Genomic DNA, 11,066 nt, shown 5'->3' with positions numbered 1-11,066 from the left:
TTTGCAAAATTTATCTCATTATGCATGGTGGTCAGGAGTTCAGTACAACACTGAATGACTGGCAAGATGAGCACAAAAACTCAGCCTGCAGCCACCTTAGTCGTATGACTTGTGTTGGAGCAGTGGAGCAACACACTGCATGGCTTCATCTGTGTGTCTATAGCTGTGTGGCTGTCCTATGTTATCTTTGTTTTATGACAGTTACTCCAAGGGACACTGTGTTAACAAAACAGCGTGGCCTAGAAAACACTGGATTCCAAACAAACAGGGAAAGCTGATATTTGAACACTCTCAGCTGGCTGCCCCTCTTTATATGTTTAGAAACCAAGTGACTGGATTAAATGTAAAGATCCATGCCGTTCAGTCACGCCCTGAGGTACAGACTACAGGAACAGCTAATTAAATTGGGCCCCTCATTTCTGAGAAATAAGGTATTTCTAGCTACTTATAACTGCCGTCTAAATCTCTTTGGGACTAATTGGAAAATCAAGTCAAGAGGTTTATTTATAAAGTAATTATCTGAAATACAAGATAAAGTGTTTAACATAGCCTTAGACAGGTGACAATAAAAACTAGGCCTGCATAACAGCAAGATAAGAAGTAATCATCTGTCAATAAAATGATACTTGTCCAATGTTTCTGCTTCAATTGCACAATTAAGGTAATCAAGACTGGTGAAAATTAAAATCTTTTCTCAACAATCACACAGAGTTTGATGTATAAAGTTAAGTAAAAAAGTAATGTGCTTCATGGTTCACATCAGGGTCTGTGAGGACAGGACTAAATTAGATTTTGTTCTTTGGTTCCACTGAGTTGAGTTAAATGCATTCACTGTCCTCAAAAAGGAAATTTAATTTGCTGCTAGATATAAAAGATATAAACAAAAAAACAGCATAAACAAACAATTTGCAATATCCCCAAGCATTCCCACAAATCCAAAATATTTTTTTTTAAGTAAGACAGCTTATACAAGTGGCTGGACGGATTTATCAACCAGTATTAGCTCTTTGCAGAGTAACAAGAGAAGCCCAAAACATGTTGTCATGTCAGGAAGTACTAACTATTAATAACTACCATTTTTCAATGGTAAAATGTCCTGCACGTGTTGTTGACAATAGGCCTTTTTACAGCTCACATTTGGCCTGCATGGGGGAAAACACAGGTGTTACTAATAACATTAACAATGCCTCTGTTCTGAGCCAGCATGAACAATACCAGGACCCTGAAAATGCAGATGACAGCGAAGATGTAACCATGTAAAAGTCTCTACTCTATCTACTCTAGATATAAGATAATACTTTTTAGTTAAGCTTATTTGTCTGTTGTTAATCACTGCTGAAGTGACCTGTGATATTTGCTATGCTGACCCTTACATTTCATCTCAAGATAATGGCCAGGGGTTGTTGAAATGATTGCTTAATAGACACTGATTTATTGTAGATGTCATGCAGTAGCTACATGCCACCGGTAGAGGTCGACATTGAGAGGTGCTGACCAGTGGAGCTGATTAGGGATAACAAACACCCATGCTGCCTTTACGTACTATCAGATTACGGGAAATTACGGCTCTATCAAAAAAAATGCAGCTGAAATTAATCGTTCCCGGAATGGGAAGGAAATACAGTGGAGAGCTAGTAACCAAATAACAGGCATCTAAACGATATCGGTCTCATAAACGTAATTGGACTTCTCCATCCCGCCAGTGCTGTACAATATTAGACTAATTTTGTTTCTAGTCTAACTAAAGCAACAGGTAGTTGTAGTTTTAGTTAGTATTGTTAGTTGACTCTGCGTGTTGCCGTACAACACGCTAACACACACGCTTGGTGCTCAGATTGCTGACCAAATAATTAAATATGACAATATATGTTTTTATTTTATATGTATTTTAGTTAAAATAACGGTTTATGGCGCCTTCCCACGGTCACGTCAGACCCTGAAGCTGACGAGGAGTCTTCGGTCACGTGAAGGGAGCATAGTGCGCAGCAGCGTTCGCGCAGCCGCACAAGCCCTGTCTTGATCAGCTGACTGTGAGTGAGATGCTCTGCTGAAGGACCATTGAATCTAAAAGCTGTTATTATCTGCGCTATGTATGCGAAGCTGCGACTGTTTGACTGAATCACATCGTGCGGACCAAATCCTGAAGGCGTTAAACACAGCGGTGAGTACGGAGGAGACAGAGATTACTGACGTCGTGACAGCGTGAGAGTCCGCAATGCAAACAAGCTAACACTGCATTTTAACCATGTATTTACCAGGTTTATGTGGCTGCTCTTCAGGGATTTTTTTTATTAGAGGGAGATTCACAAAGCAAAGCTGAAGAGCGGCAGGTCGTAGTCATGTGATGTTCATGGTGTTTATTTAAGAGGAAGGTCAGTATTTAGCATGTCCCCTACAGGACAGAGGCTGATCATATGACAGTCAATCAGCAGACATGGACACTGTCTGTGCTTCACTGATGCAATCAACCAGTCTGTGTGTGTGTGCAGTATCCATATTACAGCTATGAGGAAATGTGAGGAAGTTCATGAATCAGAAGAAAACTAGAAGTCAAATGAGGAACAAAGAGATTTTAAATATAAGTCTAAATTCATGCAGGGATACTTAAATCTCCTGTGGCAGCAGTGGAAAAGTACTGTTTACTTCAGCAAAAGAGGTTCAGCATAATGTGAAAATACTCAGTTGCAAGTAAAAGTCGTGCATTCCAAATGTTACTTCAGTGAGGGTACAAATAAAACTATATATATAGATAGATAGATAGATAGATAGATAGATAGATAGATAGATAGATTTTGCTCTCTCATATATTATTACATTATAAATAATGATGTGTTGACATGTTGCAACTATGATTGCCATGTCAGTGTATTGGAGTAAAAAAGTACAACATTTTCTCTGAAGTCTAGTGTATTGCAAGTATTCAGTCACATAGTACCTCAAAATTGTGCGTAAGCACATTACTTTGGTAAATGCAGGGCTGATTTTATGACTGAAGATGTGTGAAAATAATATACATACGAGCTTCAGTATATTAGTCTGTCTCAAAATGCAGACCTTCTTTTTGTTTACTGTCATTTTGAATTTTAGGTAATGTTTAATGATAACATACTAGAAGGGCGAAAGCTGGGTCATTTTTCATATGTACTTTTATTGTACGGTGTATACTGTGTGTATATTATTATATTGTGATACACCAACATTTTACCAGAGAAATGTTATGTCAAAAAAGACCATGACAAGCTGATTTTGGCTAACCCAAGGAAATTAAATGTCTGACAAATTAGGACAATTAGTACAAACAAGTATTTCTTGATATTAGTGCAGAAACAAATACAAAATGACCAGAAAGCAGTTCTGTTCAATGATTTTAAATATTTCCTACAATTGTTAAAATATGCCTAGGAATAACTATGGCTGACACTAAATAATATAATATTATCTCTATGGAGAAAGCAACACAGGAGCAGCCCTGGAACAAGTCACTGTAGAGCTCTCCTCATCCTCTTTCTCTTCACCCTCAGTGATTTCCTTATATCAAAGGCCCAGCGGACAAAACACTTCCCAGCAGCCATGACAGAATTCTGGTTGATCTCCGCTCCGGGGGAGAAGACGTGCCAGCAGACATGGGACAAGCTGATGGTGGCCACCACACGCACCAACAACCTGTCTGTTAACAACAAATTCAACATCCCCGATCTCAAGGTTAAACATCTGTCATCTGTATTCTCCACCACATGAAATCCACGCAGAAACTATCGTAGTAGCTAATGTTCTCATGTGCTTTGTCTCCAACAGGTTGGAACACTTGACGTCTTAGTGGGTCTGTCGGATGAGCTTGCTAAACTAGACACTTTTGTGGAAAGGTAAAGTTTGCAATCGCCCAGATCTACTTCTACGTTTGCAAAATATCTCTTGTGTTTATTTCCAACCTCTTGTGTCGTGTCTCAGTGTGGTGAAGAAGGTCGCACAGTACATGGCCGACGTTCTGGAGGACAGCCGAGACAAAGTCCAGGAGAATCTGCTTGCTAATGGAGGTAATCATTGTTAATCACCAGACATTAGGTGGAAGACATAATAGATGATAACTTTAATATGTTTTTTATTTTTTATTTGACTCTCTACAGTTGACCTGGTCACCTATATCACCAGATTTCAGTGGGACATGGCCAAATATCCAATCAAACAGTCGCTGAAAAACATCTCTGAGATCATCTCCAAGGTATGATGGAAAATCTGCTTACTTCTACACATGATGTATAATTATTGACCTGCTTTTATGAATATAATTTAATTTTGATCAGGCAATATTAATTAGATTAAGATTCTCCTTGTAACCAAATAAACATCTTGATAGATTGAGTTTCTTAGCTGTAATTATACAGTGTAATGGCATGTGGCAGGAAAGATTTCCTATATCTTGTATCTACAGAGAACAGACATAGTCAATGACACAAAGAAGCATATCACATATAGACATAGTGTGTTTTTACCCACTGTTGTGATCCAATGAGGATTACGTAAGAGGTAATGTACAGCGAGATAAAATTCAGGATGTTTCACTCCCACCCAGTCCGGGTTTTATTTCGCAACAGTGAACCGCTTGCTGTGCATTATCCTGCTTATTACACAGCTACTCGCCCAAGAAATCAATAATTTGACACAATATATTGATTATAAAATGTATTGTTTTGCTTTCACTGTGGTCCTCTAGAGTCTAGATCAGAACTGTGTCCATAGCAATGGCCTGTTATTCATTCTGGTTTGCAGAAATAACACACCATAGAAAGCTGTAATTCACCAATCATAGTCAAGTATTCACATAGTATTTATCTCCGTAGTCATAATATAAATTTTCTTTCACTCATTTTGGTTTCTAGCAAGCGACTCAGATAGATAACGACCTGAAAGCCAGAGCCTCCGCCTACAACAACCTGAAGGGAAACCTGCAGAACCTGGAGAGGAAGAATGCGTGAGTGATATCATTATAATAATATAATCATACTGTCTGTTGTCTGTAATTCTATATACAATACAGTGTTTAGTTTGATCACACATGTATTTTCCTGTACAGCAGAGGGTCCACGTACAATATCGACCATCATTTGAGTCAGTTGCAATGTAAAAGAAAAAAACACAAACATACATATACATTTTAGACATTATATTACAGAAAAGAATCAAGGTACAGACATCAACCCCTCTGATCCTTTAAGAACTGTGACACTAGTTCTTTATGAAAAAGTAAATATATAACATTTGGTAGTCTTCGTTTGGATAATGTAATATATCTGTGTATCTCTAAGGAGGATGGGGTTAAAATATATAAAATAGTTTGGTTAAATTTACACAGAACTTCGGCACTGCACATTGTTTTTTGGACTCCTTTGCCCCTGACAATCTGAACCGCTTTTGTCGTCCTTTAGAGGGAGCTTGTTGACCAGGAGTTTGGCTGACATTGTGAAGAAAGAGGACTTTGTACTGGACTCAGAGTACCTGATTACCATGCTGGTGGTTGTCCCAAAGTAAGTACACCTACATCAGTATCTCTATGTCTAAGGTAGGAATTCTCACGCTGTTGTATCCACGGCACATGTGATTATGTTTATATTTATTTTATTTAAGGCAGGAAAATGCATATTTAATTACATGAGCACTTGAGTCCATCATGTAAATGTTTTAGGTTTAGCTATACAAGCTCTCAGTAAAAATAATTACAAATAGTCCCAGATACTCAGCCTCATAACAGAATACATTTTGGCCATGAAAATATTCAAATTGTAATGAAAAACATCAGTATTGGTATTGGACTTAACATTTTTAGATGTAAAATGCTCTTCTTTCCACCCTCACCAGGACAAACTATCCAGACTGGCAGAAGACGTATGAAACTCTGGCAGAAATGGTGGTGCCACGCTCCACTAAGTAAGGATAACGAGTTCAGTTCATTTCTTTTGCCAAATTTATGAAAGATCAACCACAGGGAGAGACAATTTTTCTCTGTATTTATATTTTTCAGTAATGTCAAGCAGTGTGCCAAACACAGACAGATATAAAACATTTCCTATCCTGCAGTGCAGTGCAGTGTCAGTGGTTATGTATCTGTGCACAGACGCCAGTTTGTGTTTAAGCCACAGTGTTTATACAGTATTTTCTTGAAAAACGTCTGGCTTTGTCACCCCTGTGTCCTCTGCTGTTGATTTAGCCTCTTGCTTGACTTCAATCAGAACTGGAAACATTTCATAGTTGACCTGTTGGAAGCAATTGACCTTTAGCCAATGAGGTCAGATGATTTGTGTCATGTGTGTCATGTCGGTCTTTTGGATGGACACGGCACAACCTGGCAAACTTGCACTTCCTGAACAGATATGGAGCACTATCTGCTGATGTGACCTGGAAACAGGAAACATCTTCATGCTCATACTCTGCTGTCAACAGCTGCATTCAAAGCCGTAGACAGATTGAGTGATTTAGTAATTGAGATATTGCCCATATTATGTCTATAAATTATGTTCTAGCATAAACACTTGGTTTGTTTTTATTGCAGCGATATTTAAGTGTATGTGAGTGGGAAGCCAGTGAGGGATCATGCCTTTTTACAGTACTGTAAACACTGTATATACTGAAGGAAAACACTTTATCTGCAATGGACTGCACAAATGGTGTATTTGTTTGTGGAGGTGAACATTTTCTATGAGTGTGTTGATGAGGGGGAACAATGAGCACTGGAGTAATAGAGTAAGCTGTCATATTAGCTGTAGTGAGTCACAACTAATATGACAGCTTACTCCAATTTATGTGACATTCCTCTGCAGGAGTGTAAACTGCTCCACAAAAGAGAGACGAGGCACAATCTGTAGTCAGTTGTGTGGATGGTGCAATGGTGCATGATTATTTTGCCTCCTTTGTCACAGGGCTGCAGCACCACCCATTTAGCAAAGACTAATACATTTTATTGTGCTATTTGTCAAAGGTGGAAGAAGTGTTACAAATAAAAATATCACAGTGTAGAAATACCTTGTTCGGGGTGGTGTTTGGCTCGGTTGGTGGAGCGGCCGCCCCATGTGCAGGGGCTCAGTCCTTCCTGCGGAGGCCTGGGATTCGGGTCTAGCCTGTGGCTCTTTCCCACATGTTGTTCCCCGTCTCTCTCTCTCCCTGCATTCCTGTCGCTCTCCAGCTGTCTCTATACAATGGAGCTTGGAAAGGCCAAAAAAATCATCTTAAAAAAAAGAAAAAAAAGAAATACCTTGTTCAAAATACAGTTCAATATTCTAAGTAAGTAAGTATTAGCTTCAAATATCAGAAGTAACCAAAAAGTATTCATCACACTCAAATGTCTCATTTTTGAATAGCATACACTGGTTTATAATTATTTATGCTTAAATGTTGCAGCTGGTGTAGGTGGAGTTAACTGCTTCATGTACTGCTGAGTATCTCAATCAGTACATCATAATTTATGAGCTGATTAACCCTAACCCTGTCAAATAATGTTGTTGGATTAAATGTACAAAGTTTGCCTCCGAAATGTGGATAAGAAGTAGTTTAAAATAGAAATATTCAAAACTAAAATTGAGGAAGTTTGGGAAAAGTGGAAAATGTCTTGCTCCTAAATGCTGTATGTTTTATAAAGAAAGCTGAATCACTGTATAAGTAATGATAACTGTATAAAGTGTTGATAATATGTGATTCTAAATAAAGATAAAATATATTTAAAAAATAACAAATAAAGTACACATATAGTAAAAGTAGTTTTTGGTCATAAGAACCACAGTACAGTGTAAACTGTGGAGAAGAGGAAAAAGAACAAAACATCTCCTCTGGATTTAATGTTCTTTATATTCTTCTAAATATTAAATGGCACCCACAAACACCCACAAGCAGTACTGTGCTTAACTCTTCACACTGTATGTGAAAACCTGCTGAAAGGTGTCACACGCTGATCTGTCATCTCGTGTCCTCTCCCTCCAGGCTTCTGTTTGAAGACAACGACAGCGGCCTGTTCAGCGTCACTCTCTTCAGGAAGGCCATAGACGACTTCAGACACAAAGCCAGAGAAAACAAGTAAATTATTTTATTTCAGTTTGATCGTAAGAAATTGAGCCACGTATTCATTTTTCACGAGATCCACTCGACCTGTGTTTCCGTTTCGAGCTTTATTTTGAATCGCAGATTGTTTCTGTTTTTGTGTGTTTTCCATGAATGATGTTTTTATCCTTTGGGAAATCAGCCTCAGATAGATAGTAGTAATGATACCTCTATGATTGAAGTGTGCTACTTAATTCTAAACACACGAATCGAATGGCTTTTTATGCTCTAAAAATAGATTTTATAATAAAAGGCAATTTTGTTGGCACTCGACAGTCTTTCCAATTAGCACGATGGATGGATCTCATTATGAGTGTTTATTTATACGTGTGTTTGTATGTAGCCCATTTTCAGGAGTGCTGTGTTTATATGTGCGCTGCTGCACATGTGTGTGTGTGTGTGTTTCCTGACAGCTAATTGCCAGCTCTCTGCTGTGTGTCCTTACCTAGGTTTACAGTGCGTGATTTCCAGTACAATGAGGAGGAGATGAAGGCAGACAAAGAGGAGATGACACGTCTGTCCACCGACAAGAAGAAACAGTTTGTACGGCTGCTGTTTTCTTCACAAACAGTACTAGGAAGTTAATAGAGCTCACGATGTACAAGAGGAAGGGGCGGGGTTAAGAAACTAAGAATATTATGCTGCAGATATGTTTGTTTCTTGTTTAGTGTTTAATCTGAGCACCACCCTGCAGGTCATATAATAAAATAAATTAAAAAATCCAAAGTAAGAATGATCTATTTCAGCATGTTGCCTCTTAGAAAATCTTTACATTTTGTTTTTATCCACCCAGGGCCCGTTGGTACGATGGCTCAAAGTGAATTTCAGCGAAGCCTTCATCGCTTGGATTCACATAAAAGCTCTGCGTGTGTTTGTGGAGTCAGTACTGAGGTTAGCACATCCATCCATCTTTTTAACGTAGGGTTTGTTTTACTACCTGTTAATGAGGAAACGTGGCCTGACAGACTTGTTGTGTTCATAGATACGGGCTACCAGTGAACTTCCAGGCCATGCTGCTCCAGCCCAACAAGAAGAACATGAAGAAGCTGAGGGAGGTGCTGTATGAACTGTACAAACACCTGGACAGCAGTGCTGCGATCATTGATGTGAGTCTAAAATTACTGGAGGACTTCGGCTCCAGCTTTGACATTTATAATAACTAATAAATATAATAATTTATAATGATTTCTGCTTATTTTTGTGCATCACATGACTTTTGTATTTGCTTATAACATGTATTGAGGTGAGGTTACACAATTTGTTCCTTTTCTTTTGTCTGCTGATCAGTTTTTTTTTTTTTTTGTGAAAATAAATGAATACAAATATTTAGGAAGACATGACATCTTGGCCTGTCCCTTTATCCTGAGTAGAGGGACTAATACACCTTTTTATCGTTGTTGCCACAGGCCTGTAAACATACATTTTACGGTTGTTTTCCACTCATATTTGACTCACTAAAGCCACCTGGCTGCAAAACTGAATGCCACAATAACATATATTGATTTAGTTCAACTAATTATTTCATGTTTTGTGTCAGGCATGCCAAGAGCTTTTTGTGAACAGACATTAAGCAAATTTAAAAAGATGAAGTTTCCGTCATGCTCATGAAACAAAGAAGATTTTCAACATGAGTTATGTTGGTGTAATTCAGTCTCTCTCTCGCGCCTGCAGGCCTCAATGGACATCCCAGGACTGAACCTGAGCCAGCAGGAGTATTACCCCTATGTTTACTACAAGATCGACTGCAACCTGCTGGACTTCAAAGTCTAGATACATTGCCATCATCATCATCATCATATCGTCTCACTTTTTTGTGTGCAGTAGTGTTCTGATGTGACATTTCACATCCCCGAGCTTCAATTTATTTCCACTCCTTGTTTTTTTTGTTGTTTTTTCATATTCTGTGTTCTCAGCTCATGTTTCTGGTACATTCCCGGGTCCATATTAAATATTTTGTTGAACTTTTATTCTGATATTTTTGACAAATGAGGGCCTTCTTCTTTTCTTGTCACTTCCTCTTTGTACCACCAAAATGGTTCACATTCCCTCCCAGCATCAAAGGATGTGTAAAAATGCTGAATTTATATTGTTTTTGTTTTTCCTGTCATCCTGCTTTATTTAAAGCGGTACACATATGGGGGGAAAATGGGGAGAAAAATAAATGTATGTTAAATATAGTATTTATTTAAAGCCTCTAAAATCAGTGAATACGTTTCTGTTTGTTCAGTTTTTGAATGTGATGTGTTTTTAGCTCCATGTAAGAAAATGTCTGTTTACAAGTAGATGTTGATCATCGTTTTCCCCACTCAAGCTGTAATCCTGTGAAATACTCAGACAAGGTCATTTTACATTATAAAGAAGCAATATGTTTGCCGATTGTATGCTCCTATAATTTATGTATATTAAGCAGTTTGAGTAAAATAATGATCGTTCTATGTGCGAATACTGTATTGTCAGTATAACCGAAAATTGAACCACATATTTAAAATAAATGTGAAAAATAAATACTCTATGTGAAGTATACTTGACTTTGGCTCACTGTTAACTGCAGAATAAAGTTTATAAACCTTCTCAGTCTGATATAAACCAACATCAAATTTGCTATCCGCCCCATATGACACATATAAAAAGATATGAAGAACACATAAGATAAAGAATTTAAATTAAAGAGACTATAAAATGTATAATTTTCATATCAGTATCCCTCTACTAAATGCTTTTTGTTACCCCTGTCTAATAAACCTTTCTCCATAAAGGATTTACACCATGTAACAAATGGCTATTAATGATTAATAAATTATAAATAATGAATCACTAGAATTCAATAATAAGAATCATTTTGGGATCAGGAAGACCATTCCAATGGATGACATGTAGTCTACCTCCTCTGAGAGCGTCTAAACCAACATCATTATACTTACCCTCACAATTTATTCATATTCACAGCTGCATATTAGATCACCTCTGAAAAACACTTTATCATC

At 37.8% G+C, this 11,066-nt stretch overlaps 1 protein-coding gene across 1 annotated transcript; it reads left to right on the top strand.

The window, feature by feature from the left end:
- The first annotated feature begins 1,981 nt into the window (after nucleotides 1-1,981).
- On the top strand, nucleotides 1,982-10,652 carry atp6v1c1b (ATPase H+ transporting V1 subunit C1b). Its single transcript, XM_010753334.3, has 13 exons — nucleotides 1,982-2,161; nucleotides 3,522-3,702; nucleotides 3,796-3,863; nucleotides 3,949-4,034; nucleotides 4,125-4,219; nucleotides 4,878-4,969; nucleotides 5,424-5,522; nucleotides 5,854-5,922; nucleotides 7,966-8,058; nucleotides 8,532-8,625; nucleotides 8,876-8,973; nucleotides 9,065-9,188; nucleotides 9,754-10,652. Exons 2-13 carry the CDS (start codon nucleotides 3,571-3,573, stop codon nucleotides 9,850-9,852), a joined length of 1,149 nt encoding a protein of 382 aa, XP_010751636.1. The 5' UTR covers nucleotides 1,982-2,161; nucleotides 3,522-3,570; the 3' UTR covers nucleotides 9,853-10,652.
- The last annotated feature ends 414 nt before the right edge of the window (nucleotides 10,653-11,066 follow it).

The sequence above is a fragment of the Larimichthys crocea genome, chromosome XIII (genome assembly GCF_000972845.2).
Source record: "Larimichthys crocea isolate SSNF chromosome XIII, L_crocea_2.0, whole genome shotgun sequence".
In the NCBI taxonomy this organism is placed as follows: domain Eukaryota; kingdom Metazoa; phylum Chordata; class Actinopteri; family Sciaenidae; genus Larimichthys; species Larimichthys crocea.
Note: the sequence above shows the minus strand (reverse complement) of the source record. Positions and strands in the feature narration are given on the sequence as shown.

Bases quoted from the DNA above. Each gene is read 5' to 3' on its own strand.
- atp6v1c1b (XM_010753334.3), top strand. From the start codon at position 3,571: ATGACAGAATTCTGGTTGATCTCCGCTCCGGGGGAGAAGACGTGCCAG. The intron at 5,923-7,965 runs GTAAGGATAACG...CTCTCCCTCCAG, and splicing joins GTGGTGCCACGCTCCACTAA to GCTTCTGTTTGAAGACAACG. The intron at 8,974-9,064 runs GTTAGCACATCC...TTGTGTTCATAG, and splicing joins TTTGTGGAGTCAGTACTGAG to ATACGGGCTACCAGTGAACT.